The 23,445-nt window shown below is 35.6% G+C and overlaps 1 protein-coding gene across 24 annotated transcripts in view; it reads right to left on the bottom strand.

The window, feature by feature from the left end:
* The window catches only part of pHCl-1 (pH-sensitive chloride channel 1), a 442,438-nt gene that overhangs the window by 19,110 nt on the left and 399,883 nt on the right, over positions 1–23,445 (bottom strand). For 12 of the 24 annotated variants that reach the window (XM_065218428.1, XM_065218422.1, XM_065218457.1 and 9 more), the window contains 3 exons: positions 19,997–20,047; positions 19,439–19,456; positions 5,702–6,082 (listed from right to left, as the gene is read on the bottom strand). The exons of 3 other annotated variants lie outside the window; for them this stretch is intronic. In XM_065218428.1, the coding sequence (XP_065074500.1) occupies positions 5,702–6,082; positions 19,439–19,456; positions 19,997–20,047 (450 nt within the window). The remainder of the gene's footprint in view (positions 1–5,701; positions 6,083–19,438; positions 19,457–19,996; positions 20,048–23,445) is intronic. 9 more of the 24 variants (XM_065218518.1, XM_065218527.1, XM_065218544.1 and 6 more) reach the window with 3 other exon arrangements.

Genomic DNA, 23,445 nt, shown 5'->3' with positions numbered 1-23,445 from the left:
ATAATTTTCCCTACCTGTTCATTATGTTGGTTTGCCTTTGCGGACTTCGGTTCGCGAGAAAATGGCCTTACAAGGTTTGTTTCCAAATGGAGTTAAGGCCATTTCAATTGTTGGTCTTGATTTTTCCACGCTAATAGTTAGTTTGTTTTTCTGGCACCAATCGGCAAACAAAGTTAGCGAAATTTGCAGAAGCCAACAAACTTCTTGCGTGCGCACCACAATGTACAGCTTTAAATCATCTGCATATGGTTATACGTAGAAATACTCAGAGGGAGAGATAGGCGGAGAAAACAAAATACAATTCGGCAGCAGGGATTTCTACCTCAATTATCGTGCAACCCTTGCTAGAAGCCAGCATTTCACATGACTTTTATTGTTGAATATTTTGCACATTTCTTGGTGCCATTAATTAATGGTGCAGTGTTTTAATTATACTCACACCTTAAAAACACAACGTAGGACCGCATCCAGGCCGAAACACAGTTTTATCTTTGAAATTTATCCACGACTCGCATTTTTAACGATAAAATTGATATTAATTAAGCACGGAAGTGCATTAGTTTGAAAGTGTACCTAAAAGTACGGTTCCAAAAAGTGAAAGCTAGAGAAACCATGTTAGATTAAAAAACATTAAAATTGTGTTTTTTAGTCGATTTAGTTTTTCATTCCGACAATTTTCAAATTTAAACTGAATGTCGACTTACTAAAATCATCAAATTATACAAATATCTTTAATTTCCATTTTCTCAATATGACTATTTTCCAAATGGTACTAATAGGGTTTTTGATCTAATTTCCGTCCTACTAAGCACAACTCGCTTTTCCTCTCTCTTCTGAACGAGTTTAAACAAAAAATGGAATATTTCTGTCAAAGATGACTTCTCAATTCATTCACCTTTCCATACGTACCGTTGGATTTGATAAAGAGTCACAAATTGTTGAGATATTGTTTAAAATCTAACACTGCTTTTTGATTCTAAATTCGTTCTACGATTTTCAATTGCGTCCTAACGCATTGAAACGCCGTTAGATTTTCTTCGTCCTACGGATAAACGTAGAAAAAGAGGATTCGCTAGGAGTGCTTCTTTTGTTTTGAGAACAATGAGCGCAAATATTCATATAATGCGCTCTAACTGGTTTTATGTTGTAGCTAATGAGCTTACGCATAAGAACAAACCTATTATTGATTTGTGCATGGTGAAATCATTGATATTATTGATCTTTTCTGATCGATAGAACGGAAATGGGCGATTACGACGAAGTAGTGCTCTACCCTATGCAAATACAAGCAGTATAGGTTTTTAGTAATGTTTTTGAAAGTCAATTACAATTTGATTTAAGTTCCGTTTTTTGCAGTTACTGGGCAAATCTACTCCCATTACGTTTTCGTCTCCGTTTCGTTTTCAGCTTTGAAAGATTTTCAGACTTTCGGCAACTTGACCGTGTTTAGCGGGTTGAACGAGCTTAAAGCGGCAAGCACGGCAAACGAAAAACAAGTTTTTATAGCAAATATAGAATAAGATGATCCATGAGACGTTTCTCAGTGGAATTGACAGCTAGAAATCTAGAGTTTGTGAGTGATCTGGTGTTAATGGTGCTGAATGTAAACATACACAAAGCAGAAATTTATATGAGAATAAACTGCCAGTTCTACTGCGTTCTGTTAAAAGCTCTTGGTAAACAAAAACATCAGCTGATCGCAACTGTCTCGTGGACAGCCTTATATGGGATCCATCTCACCCGTTGACAAGAGAATATTTTTGGCCCCTGCAAAAAATTTTACGGAAATATGTTGCTTCCAGTGTTTTTACCGCTTAAGTTCCCGTTTTGATTTGAAAATTCAGAGATTACCTAGTACGTTCTTGAAGTAAATTCACGTTTTAGCCAGAAACTGTTCAAGAAGTCCTGCTGAGTTGTCTCAAAAACATAGTCTGGCAACGTTTAACAAGACTGGTGGTCTCTCGCTTACGAGAGTTGCGCTAATGCTTTGTACTATTTTGGTGGAAAAGTTGTACAATGGATACAATATGAATCCAATTGATCATACAATTCTGACCCATCTTCTAAGATCAGCAGGGTTGTTAATCAAAAAAAAAATCAAGCAATGTCACCTACATTGACCTTGCATCAGAACCCTAGTCAAAATCACTACAAACTTGAGAACAACTAAGTAATAGAAGATAAGGAATCACATACATACTTAGAAATACCTAATTTTACACGTGACGGAATCCATCTTTGACATACAGGATGAGACGCAAACAAATATGTCATGTAAAATTAAGTGCTCCGAGACTGAAAAGTTCGGTACTCGACGAAAAGTACGTTTGACGCTCGTATATGTCAGTCTCAGAGCACCTAAATTTACATGATTTTTTAAAGTATGTACATACATAGACGAAGACTAACTAACTAATTTTTTCCTTGTTTCAAGATTATCCTCGATAGATTATCCAAGTTTTGTCACTATTAATAATACATAAAACGTAACAAGGACTACACACTTAGAAATAGCTACTTTTACACGAGACGTAATCCATATTGAACGTAAATCATGGAACGTAAACCGTCATTTCTTGTAAAATTAAGTGTTATCAAACCGAAACATACGGAAGTCGACGAAGAGAACGTTTGATTGAATTGATTTTCTCGTTTCTTTCAACTGATTCTTATGTCAAAAAGGCCGCTTACATGTGTCGGTCTCAGGGAACCGAAATTTACATGAAATTTTCGCAGTGTGTAGGGTTCGGTGGTAGATCTTTTACTCGAATTCAGGAAACCGAACATAGATGCCAATATGGAGTTTTTGATTGAATAATTGATATACTGATTTTAATTATATTGTAATCAACAAAATCCTTTAGACTTTGTTTTAACATTCAGATCTGTGATGAATGAGTATAAGCTACTTCAATACAATGCACCGTGGGGATTTCAGGACAAATCTAAAATTGTATGCCATTGAAATCCTAACATGATTTTTTTTTAATTAGTGTAATTTAATATTCAAATGGATCTTTTTCGCACAGTTTCATTTGGCGCATGCTATGGTAGTACCGTAAAACGGGATAACATTGATAGTTTTTTAAAGTACATTCCAAATATCTTTTACAGCAAGGAATGTTTTTCCAGTTTTTTTAAACAAGTACTGAGGATCGTAGAGTCATTCGTTAGTAATATGTTTAACGGGAATTAAAGCATTTGCATTATTTTTTTAGTTTTGTGACTGAACATCAGTATTTTGAATTGGGATTACTTTGATAATGCTCATTGAATGTAGAAAAAAATGCGTGAAACTCGAATAATTTAGTTCAAGAAATATGAAACTTTGAATGAGTCTATAATCAGTAAACATTACAAGCAATAATAATACAACATTAAATTTGTGATGGCTACATGGGATATACATTTCATAAGTGATGGTTTGAGTGAACGAAAAACAAGAAAATAGTTTTTTAATATGTTTGTAAAATATGTAAAACATACTATATAAAAACTTTACACGATATCAACGGAAATACTCTAAGCTATAATATGGAACCAATGTTTCCAATTCGGAAAAAGCGCAGAGAGTAAATTTAATCATTATATTCTACTATCAAACTTACCCGCATTATCAAAGATACCTCTTATAAGGTACTTGTTTTGAGCAAATATTACCCCAAAATTCAATGAAAGTTCTTAAATTTCTTGAATTAGGCAGTTTTTTTTTAGACACGGGATGCCAGTGTAAAATGAGCTCAAAACTTGCGCCTGGTTTATTTTCGGTAATGTTAAAGTGTGAAAAACTTTCTGAATATTTTTTACATCGTTAACATTGTATTTAAAACCCCACTTTCACACATATTTGTCATATGGGGCCCACATTCTTCTGTAAATTGTAGTTTTCCAATTGACTGTAAAAACATAATTGGTAACTTCTACTAAAACTTACTGAACAAATAGATTGTTTAACACGTTTAAATTACAATAACTATTATACGGGTAGCGTTGGGCGAAATGAGCGTAAAAACACGTACTTGCAGTAACGTGCGCAAGTGGAATCGATTTCTTGGGGTTTTTTTGCAGTAGGAAAACATCATATAGGGGAAATGACGGCTTCGGCATGACAGACTATTTTCGGCAACCCAAATTAAAACGCTAATTTCGCTGGATTTTCTTACGAAAACACTTCTCTGAATGTATTCAATCGTTTCTTAAGGCTTTCAACTTCAATTTGATTACATTTTTTTCACTGAGAAAAAGTAATCTAGCAGGGTTTTCTTGAAATGAAACACACGCACTTCAAAATGCTGCTGATTTCGAGTTCCCGATGAAAGCACAGCCGTTTAACACGCAGCTCAAATAGAAAGCACGCCGAATACAAAGATGTTGCCCACAATAGTCGCTCTCACTAGAGAAGATTGGAGCTTTGTAAAAGAGATTCAAAACAGTTTCGACTGAAATTGTTAGAGCAGCTGGCAGCAAAAGATTGTTAACAAACCAATACTGCATATGTGTGCGTTCCTTAGAGAAAAAGACTATAGAAAGATGATCGCTGCTTAGGTTGCCGAGAATACGTAAATTCCCCTATGACGTATTTGTTATTTCTGCCGAAACCAAATTTAACCTTCATTATTCCTAAAATCCCCACTGTCCAATGCATTGCACCAATGTTACGTCAAAATTTTACATAATGTCGAGTCAGATTACTGTGTTAACGAACATTGTATAATAATGTGATTATTTAGACTGATGAATTTATTTCAACCGACTTTGACGTATCCCAATCAACTGTGATGTACCTTCCATCCTTAAACTTTGCATAAACCATTTTTTATCATCATCTCATCGCATGTAGCGTGACTTGTTGTTATCTCCAGTCTGCAGTTCCAAAATAAGCAAGCCAGGTTTTCCCCATCCCCCTCAAAGTCTAACTTGTAGATTGATTAATTTTGCTACTGCCACCACGTGTCAAACATTCACTAGCTTTAGGAGGCATTTGCATGACGATAGGTGGTAGAAGGTGGTGCAAAAAGCATAAATTATCACCTTTGTCGATGGGAAGGCACTTCTCCTACTTCGGTTGCTGTTTAATTAAAATGCCATGGGCATAACCCGGGTGGAAATCATTCATTAGTTCAGCACGGAGTTCGTCTTTGCCTGTACGTCAAACGATTCATTTTACAATGTAACGAAAGTACAAGAGGCATCAACGGGCAGGTGAATTTATGAATATTTCAAGCTGAACAATGCATAAGGTCCTAAGTAACGTCGACAGATTCTCTTCGTTGACTTTCTCTTTGCATTCTCACGGCCATGTTAAGACATTACCAGCTAACTTTAGCACACAGATCGATACCCAAGTCATTGTCGAAAGAGAAAGTCGATGAAGAGAATCGATCAATGTTACTTAGGACCTAATGCATTGTTCAGCTTGCTTTACACTACAAATCATAAGGATGGTAGGAAAAGAGTTCCTATAATCGATTATGAAAATGTGACATAAAATGGATGTAGCAAGAAATTGTAAGTTATTGGGTTATGTTTTCGGGGTTAATGGTATACTATTTCGGTACGTGGATAGTCATAGCGACAGCGACACAGGTTGTGAAAACTTAATTATATACAATTAAAATAGCTGTACACGGGAATATAACGTTAGTTTAAAGTACAGTAGTTAGTACGGTGGGTAGAATTCACACGCCATAAGCTAACTTACGAAGCTCGTTTCCATCACACCAATATCATTGATCTTGGTTTCTACGGTCGGTTGGCGCTGGATGCGGGATCTAACGGCACCGACAGTGCCATCGCCAAGACCTTCCTCCATTAGGACACTGGTTGGTCTCGACGAGGATGGGCTTGTGGTTGAAGCGGAAGTCGAAGTCTTCACTCTCTCTCGGGTAAGAGCAGCAGTTGAAGTGGCAGCGGCAGTGGTAGCAGAAGAAGTAGCAGTAGCAGCAGCAACAGCAGAAGGTGGAGTAGTGGTAGAAGCAGCCATGGCAGTAGAAGTTGCACCTGGACGGGTGGCTTTTGCTGTTGCTGCAGTAGCAGACTTCTCGGCGGCAATTGCCGTGTGGAATTCGTTTTCAATGGTTTCCTGCTCGTTTAAATAATGGTTGGACTTTAAAATGTAGATTAATTGAAGTGAGAACCAGGAGATGGCTTCTAATGAAGTTGGCAGGTGGTGGATATGTGTGTGTGAAATATCTTTGAGATATGGAAACAGAAGTCACTGAGGGTTTGTGAGATGTTTGAAACCTTTGAAATGATGTGCAAACATAAACAAGAAATCATCATAACGATAAGTTAGGCGGGTTAGTATGCTTTCGTTAATAGGGGAGGTTTTGGTTATCAAAGCTTTTGCAATTTTCAAGATTGACGAAAACGTCCGTTCACAAATGTTAGATTAAGGTATGCTATTAAGCCCACCACAGTATGATCAGATAATACTAACACTACGGTAAAGTGTTTATTAATAAGTATGTTCCTATGAATATGTGAAGACGACAGTTTTTTATGCATTAATAGTTTTATATTACACTTATTATTATTATACATTACTTTTTTTATGACAGTGGAGCATTGTCAACTTTATATGAATGAGAGTGAGACAATAAAATTTAAAAGTTAAATACTCTTCAAAAATTAAATACGTTGACTAGGTTTCAAAAGGTAAATTGCTTCACTATAACGAGAAGCAATAGAATTTGTTGCCGTATCACAACACCTGGAATGGTTCTTATTTTAACAATACACGAGTAGCATGTTTTTCTTATGAATTACAGATTAAAAAACAAATGTTTTTATATTTTATTTCTTCATCCACAGAAGTCGATAGCAACAAATTATAGTGAGTTAATATCATATGCGTTGATATCGACTAATGGTATAGCTTCAATGAAGGAAACAGGCCTCTTTCTAACTAATTTAATACAGTTAGTTATCAATTTTGTGTTTCATAGGATTCAATATATGCAAACATTAAAGTAAGTTTCCTTGAAGTCCTTCCTTTGACATTCCAAATGCTGGCAAAAAAAAAACCAATTAGTTTGATTAGGCAACGCTGTGCAATTTAAGATTAGAAATATTAGTGTCGTATTGCCAAAATTGAGATTTCATTGTATGTTTATAAGGACGATCTACCATCCCAATATAAGTGTTTAGCGAAGTGTATTGAACCCCCCTACGTGAATCATACCCCTGTTCTGCAGGGATAAACTAAAACAGGGGTATAATTAAGATTGATGTAAACTAAATTCTACACGGGAATGCCGAATTTCCGAAGAGCAGAAAAAAAGAATATCTTTCGGGCATTTCTTCGCCAAGTGATGAATCGATCAGACACCATTGCCTATGTTTAGGAGACTTTGAAAATTTATTCTTTTTGAGCTATCATTCATAATTCTTCTGAATGAGTAATCAATCATATTTGAGCGGATTCGATTTTTTAAACTTAAATTTACATAGTTGAAGATGCTAATTTCAAATAACAGACTAGAATGGTAATTTATATATGATAGATGAGGAGATGAAAGTATAGAGTTGATAGTTCCGTTAGAGTACGGCAGTGTGCAAATTGGATATAGGGAGTAGAAAGTGAGCAAGGACAACTTTTTACGAAGGTACAAATCGGTTTGATCATCTCTCTTTACCAAACTCCCCCGTTGGAGAGGGATGCGCCACCACTGGCAAAAAGAGGTGATCGCCGACTCGATCATGTACCGACGATGTGTTTGAAACAGTTCTATCGATTTTTACCGCACTCAAGTTGTTATCTGAAGGAAGGCATCCTGTCGTAAGTTTGGAAATTGCAGCTATTGTTACCTCTACCACGGTACGGTAAGATTGATGTAAACAAAATTCTACATGGAAATGACGAATTTCCTAAAGGGGTGTGCTGAAGAGCAGTGAAGTATGATGAAGTAGTGCCGCACCCTATGGAATCTTCAAAAGAATATCTTTCGGGCATTTCTTCGCCAAGTGATGAATCGATTAGGAGACTTTGCATAATTGTTCATTTTGAGCAATAATTCATATTTCTTCTGAATGAGTAATCAATCATATTTGAGCGGATTCGATTTTTAAAACTTTGATTAGACTGATTTTTCAGTAATTTTCTGGACATAAATTGATTTAAATAAAGCACAGAATTTTGTCCAATTCAAAGTGATCTAACATTTCACAAATTTTTTTTTTAATAAGTTAAAAAAAAACTCATTCACAAAATATTTAATAGAATAACAACTTGGTATTCAAGAATAAATCATTTATTTCGACCAAAATAGTGGATTATTGAACCTCGTTTATTTTCTGGAAAGTCCTTCTATTTTCCTTCAACTTTGTCTCCGACTCCATTTTGATTTGAAGTGACGTTTTTATTGATTTGTTTTACAATGAAGCATAATATATAGTATCAACGAACTTGGAGAATGGCCAGTCTGAACATCATATTTTTTAAAACTTGGTCTGGAAATTCTTATTCTCAGAATTATGTAAATTTATAATAAGTCGAAAATTCTCAAAACAATTCTAATGCAATGTTTGCATTATGGAGTGTTAACTTGTTACAAGGCTATCTTCATGACGTTTTTTTGTCAATAATTATTATAACACCTTTGTAACGTGTTATAACTCCGTAGTTAACATAGCATAACATAAGCTCTCGAAAATTTTCCAAGTTTAGAAGAATCTAGAATCTAATTTTCTAATTTGCCAGTGGTGGCGGGGGGGAACACCCCTCACCATCCCTCTGCAAAGGGGGAGTTTGGTAAAGAGAGATGAAAAAACCGATTTGTACCTTCCTTAAAAGTTGTCCTAGCTCGCTATTCTAATATCTATATGCAATCTTCACACTGCCGTACTCTAACGGAACTATCAACTCTATGCTTTCATCTACTCCATCTATCGTATAAAAATTACCACTACAGTCTGTTATTTGAAATTAGCATCTTCAACTATAGAATCTAATATTTTTGTCTATTTCTGAACATTTTTGGCCATTGATTGAAATCTTGTCAATGTTTGGAATCCTAAAAAAAAAATCCAAAGTAGAAATTTATAATTTTATTCTATTTTCTATGTTTTCCTCAGGGATTTATTATTGCATAATTTTATAATTTTTTACCCAAATCCATGATTTGAAATCTAATTATTTTAAAGGACCTTTTAGATTTCTCTTGTTCTAGAATCATGATATTGAAATCTATATATTCCAAATACAGTTAAAGATCTCTATATAGGTGCCCACTTCTGGTCGTTGAACGAAATATTATTGCTTGTGTGTTTTATTTTCTTTTATTTTCGGTCATTGATGACTTGGCTAGGGATGAGATCTAGTTGAATATTATGAACAGAGCTGGTAAATATCACGGCCGTCATGTGACAATGAGATAACAGGTCCTCTCACTATAACGAGACGAAACTACCTATCATTAGATTTCTTGTCATTTTCCAATGATCAGGCACTCATGAGAATTATTCTATTGCGGTTTTTACATCTACATTTCTAACTGATTAAGATTAATTGAAGCAATTAACCGTATGTAATCGGTAGAGTGAATATATTTTTACGATTTTCTCTGTACAAGTAACTTTAAAAGTAATAAATGAGCTAGTAATTACGCTGATCACAACGGAAACGATTTCGGCATATTTTTAAAACAGTATAAAAAAACAATCTGATAGTGATTTCTAAAGTTATTCAAGTTTTGGCCTGTCTTTCCGTGACTCTCAACAAAACCCGTGCCATGAAGTTTTTTCATTCCGTTATTCCGTTTGCGACGTCGTCACGGAGACTACAGGAAATTCTCCCTGAAGAAAAGGAATCACTAGGAATCAGGATGTATTCAAGGAGAGGCAACATGTTGAATAGTACCAAGTGGATATCATCCTGATTCAAGCAAGAAAGTTGGACCATGAAAGTACCAGTAGCGACATGAAATTTCATTCTGTTGACATTGTTCATGGATTCATTTGGTGAGTTCGTTCCTACTTATTAACACTTGTGATTATGATGGTCAACAGTGTTGAATGGTCACAAACAACTGCAGAATCTGGTGAGAGCTTACCATTTATTTAATGGTAAGATTTGTACAGGAGTCGTTTGATTTAGGCACGGTTCGATTTTAGCAACAAAATCGCAAAACCGTTCGCTTTTGGCACGGGGTTTAATTTTGGCAACGTGCCAAGATTGAACGGAATTGGAAAATAGTGTGTTTTTACTGCTTGTGATTATAACTTTTAATAAAAGATTTATTATTAGTAACGTCTAAGTCATGGCGATGCCTCGCAGTGGTCCGAAGTCAACCAAATCATAAATTGAATTTCAAAATAAAACCGTTCGATTTTGACAACACTAAGTTTTCGGGCTTGCTACCAAAATTGGACGGGTACAATTAAACTGCAAAGGAATTGGTGGGTTAAAAGTTTGTTAATAAACGTTTTAAATCTTGTACGCGAAAACCCAACCCTCTTACCCAACATCCCAGTGATTCCTCGTGGAAGTGCAGAGGATTTTTCGGCTTCCATCAAAGCGAGTGTCACGTCAACACATTTATACCCATTCCTTTCTTGACCTGCGTTAGGGCGCGGCCGGCGCTGGTTTTGCCTAGTTTGAGATCACCAGTTTTTACAAATTGAGGATGATTGCTAGTCCCAAGCATCAGGATTTTCCAGTAATCAAAGGATCACATTTTAGTCCTTGTTACTTTTTATGACTTGATAATAGTGACAAGACTCGGGTAGCGACCACCGCGTTCTGCATTTCTATATTTTATATTTCAAATCAAAAATATAGTTTATGTTCATAGATTTCACATAATCCTTTTCCCTTTGTCCTTTCCTTTTCCTTTCCCTCTTCTCTTTTCCGAAAGCGAGTAATGGCGCTATACGCATAAGTCATAAAAGGCTAGGACAAGAGTTAGTGCTCATGCCCCAACCAACCGTCAGAAGAAAATGCAGCTAAGTGATGCCTTTCTAGCTTTGATGCTTCCAATGACCAACCAATCATATAATTATCAAAATAAGAACGTACGGTACGAGATGTCCACGTTTCATCCATTTATTGGATTCTGAAGCATCGTGTTTAAATCTTCGATTTAAACAGGCCCGATGTTTTTTTAATCATCTTGCCTCTTATATGCTGCACACTAGGCCTGGCCGTTTTGATATGTGTGACGCATCTTCGATGTGAAACATATATCAAATAGACAAGAAAAACGATGTAGGTACATATATCATTTTCCAGGATGCTTTCAAGAACTGGCTGTGTTGGTGTTAGATTAGATTAGTAATTACGATGATCACAGCACTGTCACGTTTTGTCATGAAGAAAAATTCGATGAGATTTTGAAGAAAATCTCTATTATCGTTTTCTCATCCGATGATAGTGACAGCAGTATCTCTGTAAATATCGCGTGAGATCTTTCAATGAAAAAGACATTTGCCAGCCCGGATTATGAATGCATAATCAGTGATTAAATTGAAGGAAGCTGGATTATTTTCCCATTTTATTCAACAGTGTTAAATTATGCTCTCAGTTTTGCTGTGTTATCTGGTAACCCAAACAAAACAAGATTAATTGGAAAAATTAAAAAAAAGTTACTTCATAGCAATTAATTTTGATTTCAATTCGATCCCCAGATTTACTCGTTGTGAAGGTCATGGCTACTTGATCAACTTTTCCGAAGGCAGATTTTTGGAGGAGATATTGCACGATGCTGGGTCTTTAGGCTGAAGGTCATTAAACAGAATGGTCATTACCCGAGTAGCACACTTTCGTTAATAGAAGTTGCAGCAACTTGTTTATGACTGAAATAAGTCGTAAAGAAGTTTCTACAACCGATATATGACAAGCGTGCTACTAGGGTAGGCTGAAAGTCATTAGGCCAAAAGTCATTAGACCGAAAGTCATTAGGCTGAAAGTCATTAGGCCGAAAGTCATTAGGCCGAAAGTCATTAGGCCGAAGGTTATAAGGCCGAGTGGTCATTAGGCCGAATGGTCATGAGATCGATCGATCATGACACCGAACGGTCATAAGGCCGAATTTTGGAAAATTAGGACTTTATACTCTGCAAAAAAAAAAAAAAAAAAAATCTGGTCTTAGCCACAGTAAACTATTAGATAATTAAATAGATTGGTATTAGAAAAGAATGATCAGTGAAGGAAAAGTAATGTGACTGCATATTTGGTCCACGGAGACAGTGATGGAAAAATTCCCAAGAACTCGTGAAATTTACCTTTGGAGAATTTTGTGAAATATCTTGAACGGTGCTAATAATCATTCTGCAGTGTGAAATATATGCCAATTTTTTGTCCTCTATTTTACCCATTAGAAACACCAATAATGCCTGCCGAACAGTTGATTGAGCATAGTCATAAGACATCAGTGACTTAAATCATTAATAACTTTTGTTCCTTTCATTTTATCGTAAAGTGGTCTTGAACAGAGATGCAGCTGCAAAAAATTCCCATCATTTTTAAAGCAGAGAAATATAATGATTAGTTATGATTCTTTCATAGTATTTTTCATATAAGCTTGAAATGGTTGGTGCCAAGTCAGTTTCTTACTAAATGAGTTCAAATTTTAGGAGGCTTATCAGAACCCAATTTGGAATTGTAATTTTGCATCAGTCTAGTGGGTATGGTGCTTATTTTAATGAATACTCTACTCCAAATTGAAGATGAGTACACTACTCGTACATGCGAAATACATAGCACAGTAGTGACCCAATTTTGTCGTATCTGTCTTTTATCTTTCGATTCTCATTCATCTGCATGATGGATGTTTAAGATTCACTTTGGTGCAATAAGACAGACCACTGAAATAGCGCATGAGATTCGTAGAACATTAGAAAAGATTTTCTAAAACGGGACTGGTAAAATCGAGTCATTACTGTATATCGCGATTATTTTACAGCGTTATAAATCAAACCATGACATAAACGGAGCTTAATAGATTATTATTTACATCAGCTGTCAATATGACATTATATCCGAAGCAAAGCATCAAGTTTATTTGCATACAAAAGCTTGTTGGTTATTTTCCTACCACCGGAGTACATTATTCAACTTGAAATTTTGCAATTTAGGAAGTGCCGTTGCCAAAAATCTTTATCTAAAACGTCTAGAGAATCATCGGTATATTAAAACAACTAGTACTCCTGATATATTTGAAGGACAATGTTGCTACTTAAACGTCGGTTAAGCCATGGAGTAAGTGCAGAAGTTTCTTTTATAGTTATGTTTTTGGAAGCACTTTTGGAAAACGATGAAAATGACACCGCTGAGCAGTTCCTGGTCAAATATCGGTGACTTTTTCAGAGGGACGTATCAGCTTTTGTAAACAATGATTCTAACGTCAATTTGTGAAAACTTTTAGCCAGAAGAAAGGATAATGTTTCCCCAACAAGATGATGTTTGCGTGGGAGTGCAACGGGTTTCGACAAATTGACGTTTGAATCTTTATTTACAAAAGCAGATTCGCCTTTCAAAAAAGTAATCAAGGAATAGCGAAACATTTAAACAAATTTTAGATATTACTGCTCTCACACTTTACATATGACACTTCACATAATTGTTCACTAGAGACAATGAACCTGGAATTTGGTCATTTAATTTCGCCTAATTTTTCAAAATGTCGTATTTGATTTTTTTTCATAAATCATAGCACGAAATGCTCAATCTAAATGACGTCTGAGACAAATTTGTAGGAAATTGGATTGCCTTTCCTGAAAAAAAAAATCACAATTTTTTGTCAATAAATTAAAAAAAAAGCGTTTTAAACTTCAAAAACAAAAATATGTGCAGTTTTACGAATTTTTCAATTATGATGATTGTTTATTTGAAAGATAAAGAAAATTCAAACTTTTCTCAAATGAACACAATGGACACTACAAAATTGACCTAAATCATGGTACATAAACTTTTAGTAAAATGTTTGAACTTTTCTTTCACGCAATATTTATGTAAATTATGCATGTGAAACGAATTTCTAAACTAAAAAAAGGTTTTTGCATAACAAACAATACAATTTTTCGGAAAGTAGTTTATATTTGTACTATTGATGTTCTACGATTTTGATCAATAATTTTGAAGTGTACTTTTTTCTTAATAAGCAATATACTTTTCTACAACTTTGTCTCAATCGTCATTCCGATTAGATTAGCCGTTTTCGTGCTTGAAAAATATATAATACGCCATTTTGAAAAAAATAGGCGTGAGTCAAATTGATCGAATTCTGACACAATCTTGGCTCATGTTTCATGGAATTCGAAGAGGGAATAATAAAATCGATTCGTGTTACCTGACTTATAACGAAGACATCATATCCAGAAGACTGGCAACTTTGCCAGAATCCAAGCGAAAGGTACAATAGTGCTGCGCTTGAGTGAAGGTGGAAGCAACGCATAGAAAAATGAGCAATAAGGGGAACCTTACTTCTGAGGATGTAATCTTTGCTATTTAATTCGTTCGAAGCATTTACCTTTGAGCGGCAGATGACGCGATTGTACCTATCTCATAGCGTTCGTCTGAGAAAATGGAAGAGTTACCAGTCTTCTTGATTTGTTGTCTTCGGCCAATTAGATTAACCCAAATTTGAGTTTACTCATAAATTGCAACAAGTGCTCGAACTCAGCTATGTCCAGTGGTATTCTTCTTAAAATGAATTCTTTTGAGGTATTCCCTTAAAGCTATCCTCATAATTGGAACTCTGCTTAGAACTCCATTGAAAATAACCTCAGTTTAATATTCGCTTTAAGATCTTTTCAGAATTACCTTGATTATTTTTTTTTGTTTTCAGATTTTCCTTTTTTTCCTGTTCGGGACATAAAACCACTGCGGCCAGTAATTTGATCTATTGTAGTACAGTGGGGGAAATTCGTTTAAACGCAATGTCATTTTTGCGTTTATTTTCAACACAAAAGATCGAGACAAAAAATCAAATATAGTTTGTCATAGCCCATCAGAAGTCTCGTATTTGAGAACACAATTTGATTGGAAGTTCATAATGACTTTTGAAAAAATCCCAAAAAAGGTGATTTTGGGGGGGAAATTCGTTTAAACGCACTTTTAGTTTTATTAATCAAATCGAGTTCACAGTTCAAAAATCAACAATAAACAATAGTTAATACTTCGTTTGCTTTCCGTTTTTCTGAATAGTTTCGAAAATTCTGTTCGGCATTGATTTCACCAGCTTCTGCAGAGTTGTATCAGGTATCAAGCTCCAGGCTTCTCTTACGGCTGACTCAAGTTCACGAACTGGTTTAAACTGCCTTCCGCCTTTGTAAACCTGTCGTGCCAGGATGCCCCACAAGTTCTCGATAGGATTTAGATCCGGACTACGAGCTGGCCAATCCAAAAGACTGATGTCTCGTTCAGAAAACCATTTCAAAGATTGCTTGCTGACATGAATTGCTGCATTATCCTGTTGAAATACGAAATTTTCCGGCATAACGTCTTCAGTAAACGGGATCAAAACATCTTCCAGAAGCTCCAAGTACTTTCCCGAATTCATCCTGGTTGAAATGGTGGCAATAGGGGTCTTTCCATGGATCGAAAAAGCGGCCCAACACATTAGAGTACCACCTCCAAAGTTCCTGCTCAACTTAACCTGCGGAGATTTCCTCAAATCGTGCCAATAATATGCGGTGCAGTCTGGGCCGTCCAAATTGAATTTCTTCTCGTCAGAAAAAATAACATTGTCCCATTCCGTAGTCCAAGACATGTATTTTTTAGCGAAATTCAATCTGGCGCTAATGTGGGCCGGTTGAAGATTGGGTTTTTTTGCTTTTTTGGTGTACTTTAAGTGGCCACTTCCATGTAGAATCTGCCGTACACGCCTCTTAGAAATGGAAAGCCCCATTTCTTGCTTGATTTGCGCAGCAGAGAAGTTTCCAGAGTCTCCCATTTGTATGATTTGGTTTCGGACACGGTTGGTGATCTTCGAATTTCCCTTTGTTTTCTTTTTTACACCATACGTCTTGCCTTTTTTCAGCAGGTTCCTGATTGCTGCTTCCGATCTGTGGATCACACGTGCAATTTTGCGATTGCTCTCACCGCGACTTTTGAGTTCTCGAACCAGTATTTGCTCCGACTGGCTTAAATACTTTCCTTTACCCATTTTGCCGAAAACAAGCAACAACTACCGCGCAACGCAAATTTAAACTCGTGTTAATGGCGAACGAGGGCTATACAGTGTAAATATGACAGATGCGCAAGATAACAGGAGCATAGGTACGCTCAATGCGGCTTTACGTTAGTGTGCGTTTAAACGAATTTCCCCTCTAAAATCACCTTTATTGGATTTTTTCAGAGACCACAATGAACTTCCGTTCAAATTGTGTTCTCAAATACGAGACTTCTGATGGGCTATGACAAACTATATTTGATTTTTTGTCTCGATCTTTTGTGTTGAAAATAAACGCAAAAATGACATTGCGTTTAAACGAATTTCCCCCACTGTATAATCCGTGTCCTTAGTTTAGTGCATGTCGTATTACTCCATCACTATTGAGAAATGATGAAGTATTCGGTTTTGATACAGTTGTCATTCTTACCTTCATCGCAAGGAATCGATTCTAATTTTGAAGGTCCCGCTATTTATATCCTTCAGAGTGTTGAAACATCCTCCAAAGACGCGTCCCTTTGTCAGTCAAAATTAGATTCCTTAGCATCAAAAACAAGCAATGACACCGATAATGACTATGCATCAGAACCCTAGTCTTAACCACTTCACTAGAGAACAGCGAATAAAAGATTAGGGATCACTTAGATGAAAAATAACTACCTAACTCATTTTTTCCTTGTTTCAAGATTATCCTCGGTGGACAAAGCCGAGTCTTGTCACTATCAACAAGGCATAAAAAGTATAAAAAAGGACTAAGATGTGTCTTTTGATTACAAAAACTCATTTTTTCTTGTTTCAAGATCATCCTCGGTCCAGGCAACCCGAGGACTTATCACTATCAACAAGGTATAAAATGTAACAAGGACTAAGATGTGTTCCTTTGATTACTGAAAAATCTTGTTCCCCTAGTTTGGTGTAGTCAAGAATAGGAATCGGTGGTAGATCTTACATCCTTAACGTACCACGAAAAGGTCATGTACCCACGTTACGGGGCGCAGATTTTCCTTGGAATTCTAATGTTTTTTTTTCTCACACCTGAATATGTATATCTTTCGCATCTGACTATATCTTCGTGCTGGTAATTTTCAGAATCTTTATCGATCTGTTTTCTATCTCCACAGCAAGTGCTCGTCTAACGATAGCATAACCAAATCTTCCCTGCAGCGTAGATAGAATTGTCCCGTTCACGTTCAGATTCAGATTCTCTTTGAATTCTTATTGCAATTGTTTGAAGATCATGTCAGAATTCCTTTAGAGTAAGAATTTTCATGGAATGATCAGAACTCCCATGGAATTCTCAATAAGATTTCATTGGAATTATTGTTGAAATTTCCTTTGAATGCTCCTCAGATTTCCTTTGAATTTCGGCTTAGGATTTGATATAAAATCCTCCATAAAAACTGAGAATTACATTCTTATCAGAAATACCATTAAATTTTACTTGTAACTACCTTAGAATTTGCATCGCATTCTCCTCACAATTCTTTTTAGATCCTTGAAATTATTATAACTCTAATCGAAATACTACTGTAAACTATTCCTGAAGATTCTGCCAAGTCCAAGAGCCTTGAAAATTTTCTATTATCTTTCGCATTATCTTGCGTACGCTAAGCATTTTTTATCACTTGCCCGTCGCTAACGCTTCTCCAACTAAAAACACGAGCAGTGCAATAAACCGGAGTACCTAATAACCACACATAGGGCTACGCGCTTCGAAGAATCTCTTTTTTAATCCTTTAATGAGGATGGTGGATCGTCTATGTAGATCATCATATTCAGTGGCGAACAAGTACCGTATGCATGAAAGAATTTGCACAATTGTGCTGTTTTAAAATTAAAATTAAAGCCCATTCAAAAACGACTTGTTTGATTGGAGTTAAATCTAGGTTAATCAATTGACTGAATGACGGTGCCTGCATTCGTGGTAGCTTGTGATTTAAATGCTCGGTTTCATACCCATCTAGATACGTTGTGATCGGAAGGAGTTTGGAACAGACAAATAAACTTTTAGTATACTGCTTCAGACCACCCAAAACTAATCGAATGTAGTCTTTGACTTACACATTAATACTCAGAGTAACATTTGATGCAACAATTTGGGATATGTTTTATTTCGAGGACAATCTTTGTCTGTGAACAAAAATTGCGATTGTTCACCAGGGAAACGATTTTGAATCTCCTGTCATTCCTCCATTCAATTTTGTATTCATTGTCATCAATCATTCCTTAAATGCTTTATCTTACTATTCTAAATTCACTGTCAAACGTAAACGTAACTAAATTCATAGTAAACAAATTTTAAACGAAACAAAACTACCGAACCATGATCATGATCAAACAAAGAGCTATAATTGAACTTAAAAAATCAACTAACTAAATTCATTACTTCAAGTGCACTTCTACGGGCAACATGTAACATCGAAAGCGCTCTAATTTTCCGTGTTTTTTATTCTCTTGATGGAATGCTGTCTGTGTTTACTTTGTATCACTAGGAAAAAAAAAGGATATCCGACCATCTGGCCGAGATTGAACTGCAGCATTCCCTCTTCATCTGATGAGGGGTAAAATTGAGCAAGGTGTGAATACGACTCTCCGGAATACTCTAGCAAGTGCTGCACTTTTCAACACCATTGTCAACGAAGTGTGGACAATTCAATTTGCATCTTAAATTAAAAGAAAGGCGCGGGTGCACTCAGAAACGGGTAATGAAATTAGCACTGAAAAAGCACATTTATGCTAAAACGAAGATCTAGTCAATTGCTGCTGTTGCAGAACTATGAATACACAATGAACATTTAAGTACACCGAGACATATGGCCGTCCATTTATATGGTTGTTGTTTGAATGGCAAGGCTTTAGTGTGCAGTTAGTTGTTATTGGGTTAATTTATTCCGTTGTGGGTCTTGAGCTAAGACCAGAGTCGGTTTGAGTTTTTGTTTTAGGTCATATTGAAGAGTTTATTACGCTGGTCAACAAAAGTTGGGATAGTATAATTTTGCTCCTTGTTGGATGAACATTGTTGAATTGTTGAATTTTGTTATAAATATTTTTAAAAGTACTTTGGTGACCAGCGTTCGTCGAATTGTATTAAATTGCCGATTCATAATGTTTTTAAAATGGGTTACAGTACTAGATTGCGTAAATATGTGCAACGCTCTATGTTAGGTATCACCAGTCATTCCAACTATGAAGGGAGGGGGATAGAAAAAGCGTTCATGTTTACAGCGAAATTAGTGGAAAAGCAAACAAATGCGATCGTATTTAGTGTGGGACAACATGGCGTTTGGGGATGGCGTTGATTGCTGACTAGGTCAAACAGACTTTACCGAGAATATTCTTGACGTCTATGAGAGTTTTTGTTATTTTGGCAGGATTTGTTTGGCATGATATTTTGTATTGCAACGCGAGAGAGGCCGCAGCGATTGGTGAAGAAGAAGAAGAAGAAGGCAAAAAGTAAAAGAAAGGAAAACAGTACATTTGTATTCAGCCAGCAATGTAAATAAGACGAAAGAAATACAAATAAGACCAAACGGCTTCTGTTAGCGAGCAGTATCTAGCCTTGATACTTGAAGCTGGGTCTAAAAGCAGCTTTTAATAGTTTAGTAAATTAGTATTGGTTGGCAGATAGTATTGTTAGACGGTGGTAAAGTTTGGCACAGTTTTGAGTCAGTAATTTTGTTCTAAATTTGCATGGTATGGTGAGTGTAGTAGTTTGATAGGTGATGGAATGTTGAATGCTTCTCCTCTGGTTTATCGAGAGTTAATGGGAGAGTGTCACAAAAAGAATTCTGAGTGGGTCAATTTCGATCTCAAATTGGTGTTGGATTATTTCTGTTGGGATAACGGGTTTTCGGTTGATGATGTATAGATAAGAGATAGCTTACCAGGGGACTCGCGAGTATTATTCCGATCCTGTTTAGGACAGCTGGAAGACGCTGGAAAACGATATTACACATTTTGGTTGGTACTTAACACACTTTATGAGAGAGATAGTTGTTTTGGTTTTGTTGTTGGAGTTAAGCTAAAGTTGATTTTCAACTATAGAGTCTTCTTACTAATAAATGTCGTTTGGGAATAACAGAAGGTAATGACAAAACTACTTGTTGAATAAATTATTATCTAATGAAAATAAACATAATTATGGTAATGAGAATGGAATGACTCCGCTGGTATATGAAACTCATGCAATAAATACGAACTACTGAAAACTATGAATAGAATCTTTAAAATGGTGCAGTCACATAACCGAAAGGAAAAGAATTCAATCCAAAAACTCAAATTTATATAAGAGGAAGATATGAAGAAAGCAGTAAACAATAAAAAAAGTCTCTATTTCGAATGAAGAGCAAAAACCCAATAAAGGAACAGAACTACGAAAATGAAAAGAAACTCCGAAACGAGAAACTACACAACTAATTGAATAAAATTAATCAACGTAATGTACATCGCCTTCTGGAAATGGTGTCATTAGTTTTGCACGCTCTATTTTTCATACGGATCGAGCGAGCGAGCATAAGAGAGGAGAGAGACGACCTTGTCGCACGCCTCAAGGGGTTTGTGACCCCAATGGCACGGGTGGGTGGACGCGTTTCGACGAATGCGCTTTAATTGAAGTGGGGTTTATTTATCGATATATTCTTATAAAAAGGGTTTGTGCGCCAGATGACTGGAGCAAAGTTGGTACGATGGGGGGGATTGGGAAACTGAGTGATAGTTTGTCGATGATAGCAACGAAGCTTTCAGACTGTGTGAGTGAAGATGAATGATACTTAATCAGACGATGATGAGTAGGGGAAATATTGTGGTAAAGTGTTTACTTGAAGATTTGAAAAAGGAAGAAATGAAATTGGGATACAGGTTGATGTAGCCGGAAGTGGGTGAAAATTTTAAGAATTATGTGTTTCAGTCAGTTTCAGTAGCAATACGAAAGAACGTTTAATATATTTCCAATATCGACTCTATTCCTAAAATATTGTTGAGCTGCAAACATGTAGCTAGTAGTAATGATTTAATGATTAATGATTTCATTGGTCTTTTTTTTTCTTCCTCGATTTTCAAGCTTATTGTTTATCGCATATTAGCTTATTGTGAGCTCTCAACTTAATGTTCGAAGATGCACTTCCAAAGTTTTTAATTGATAGCTTTCGATGCATGTAACATTTTTAAATTAGTATAATTGTGTGGAAAGTACAATCATACTCTATGTCCTAGGGAAGTCGAGAAATTTTCCAACTCGAAAAATTCCTAGACCGGACTGGGAATCGAACCCAGCCACCTCCAACATGGTCTCGCTTTATAGCTGTGCTTTTATCGACTGAGCTAAGGGAAACTCTATGATTAGCCGCGTTATGATTGCATGGGTACATAAGTTCAATAAAAGTTAAAATAATAACTAATGTTTTAATTAATATTATAACAATTGTGTACTTTTTATTATTGTTCTCTACGTACATTTGTTGTGTGATTCAACTAATGCATTCAAGTTGCAACATTTAAATATAGGATTTTATGAGAAGCTTACTGTGCTTCCCAAGAATAAACATTTTGATTTTTCTAATAGTATTCAAAAATTATAGCAAGTCTCTAAAAATAATCAGTTTTTATCAGATTAATGAGATAGTTTAAAGATGTAAAAGGATGGAAGAAGGTTTGATACACAAAATCGTGAAAATCGACCTATATATGGGTCATTCCGCGCCAAGTGTACACAGCACATGAAATTGACCTCTTCCTATTTGGACCAAATTTGTAGGGAATGTTCATTTAAGTTCAAATTTTAAAAATCCAAAGTTTTATGCTAATCGGAGCACCCCTCGGTCAAGGGGTGCATTTTCCAATTTTCGTGATTCTTTGGAAAGCACTACTTTCTTTTGTTCATATCTCCGGAACAAATAAAGCTACAAATTGCATTAGGTATTGTTTCAATAAGGAAATTAGACAAGAAATCTAAATCTGTAACTTTTGTTTCTGTACAGTGTTGCCAAATATTTTTTATTTTTGTTTGAAAACTTTAAATGCAGTTTTCTCATAATACATATCGTTTAATTTTCATTTCAAGGACATCATCGTGTTCTTCATCCTTTTTTACATTAGAAACACTTATCGACAAAAAGTAATTTGCGTAGTTCCTGAGATATTGCATTTTGAATGAACGAAAGTCATAAATTATGAGGGTAAAACTTTTTTTTTCATTTTTTTTTTCATTTCCTCTTAATAAGTGGATTCATTCTCATGACTTATTGTGTGAAATATTATTTAAAGAAAAAAAAATCGATTACATTACCAAGAACAGTGTTGCCAAATTTAAATATTATTTAGCAACTAAAAACTTTAAACGTGATTTTTTTAAGTTGATGCATCTAAATATTTGGTTTGATGCCCCATCGTGTCCCACAGCATTTTTACATAAGATAGACTATCTAAAACAAAGTTCAACGCAATGTAACATTTTCGGAAAACAAATTAAAGAAAAGTGTTTTTTTATTTTTCTGATGCATTTTCTAAAGCAATTGAATTAATATCCAAACCTATTATTTTAAAAGTTTTCAGAAGGTAAGTACACAACGGACCTAAATCTATATTTTTTGGTACAAGAACGCCAAAATAACTATTTATGGTCAGCCATAAAACAAGACAAAAATGTGAAATATAGGACAAAACTGTAATTTGCTCATGTTTTGCATACGATCCAGAATTTCGAGATCAAATAGATGTCTTTGAAGATGTCATCTATCAACGTATAAAATATGACATTTTTGATTTTTTTTTTTTCATATATTAGGCGTTAATGTTTTAAGCATCTCTGGCGCATCTGTCTAGTACATTAGAAGTTTGCAGATACCGAGTGGAAAATGGTGTGTTCTATTCAGGGGGTAAGCCACTTTGCCACCTTGTGTTAAACACATCAAAAACACTCTTCGACACTCTTCAACACACTCAAACACCCTTCAACCACCATGAGAACCAATTTTTTAATCTTTTCTGGCAGCACTGCCATTCATTTGATGCCCTTTTTCGTTTTTGATGATTTTTTTTTTCTTTAGGAGGGACCTCCAGAAATCGGTAGGATTCCACAAAAAAAAACTGATCGGGACACCGAAGTAGCCCTCACCCCCGCAATTAGAAAAGAAGATTCAATATCAAGCTCAACATTGAAAAACAGACAATTTCAACCTCTAACGAGCTAGAATATCTGTAACTGTATATTAATGAAGCGGATAATAATTATCATATCAATTATTGATCGATAGCTGAAGACAGATATTTCTTTCTAATGTGTTTGATGCCCTTTCATCGTGGATTTCATATACACAATACCAAATCAGAGAGATCC

Source organism: Ochlerotatus camptorhynchus, unplaced genomic scaffold (genome assembly GCF_037179485.1).
Source record: "Ochlerotatus camptorhynchus isolate MF236.1 unplaced genomic scaffold, CSIRO-AGI_Acam_v1.1 ptg000008l, whole genome shotgun sequence".
Classification (NCBI taxonomy): Eukaryota; Metazoa; Arthropoda; class Insecta; order Diptera; family Culicidae; genus Ochlerotatus; species Ochlerotatus camptorhynchus.
The sequence above is the reverse complement of the archived record's forward strand: the minus strand, read 5'-3'. Positions and strand labels throughout refer to the sequence as shown.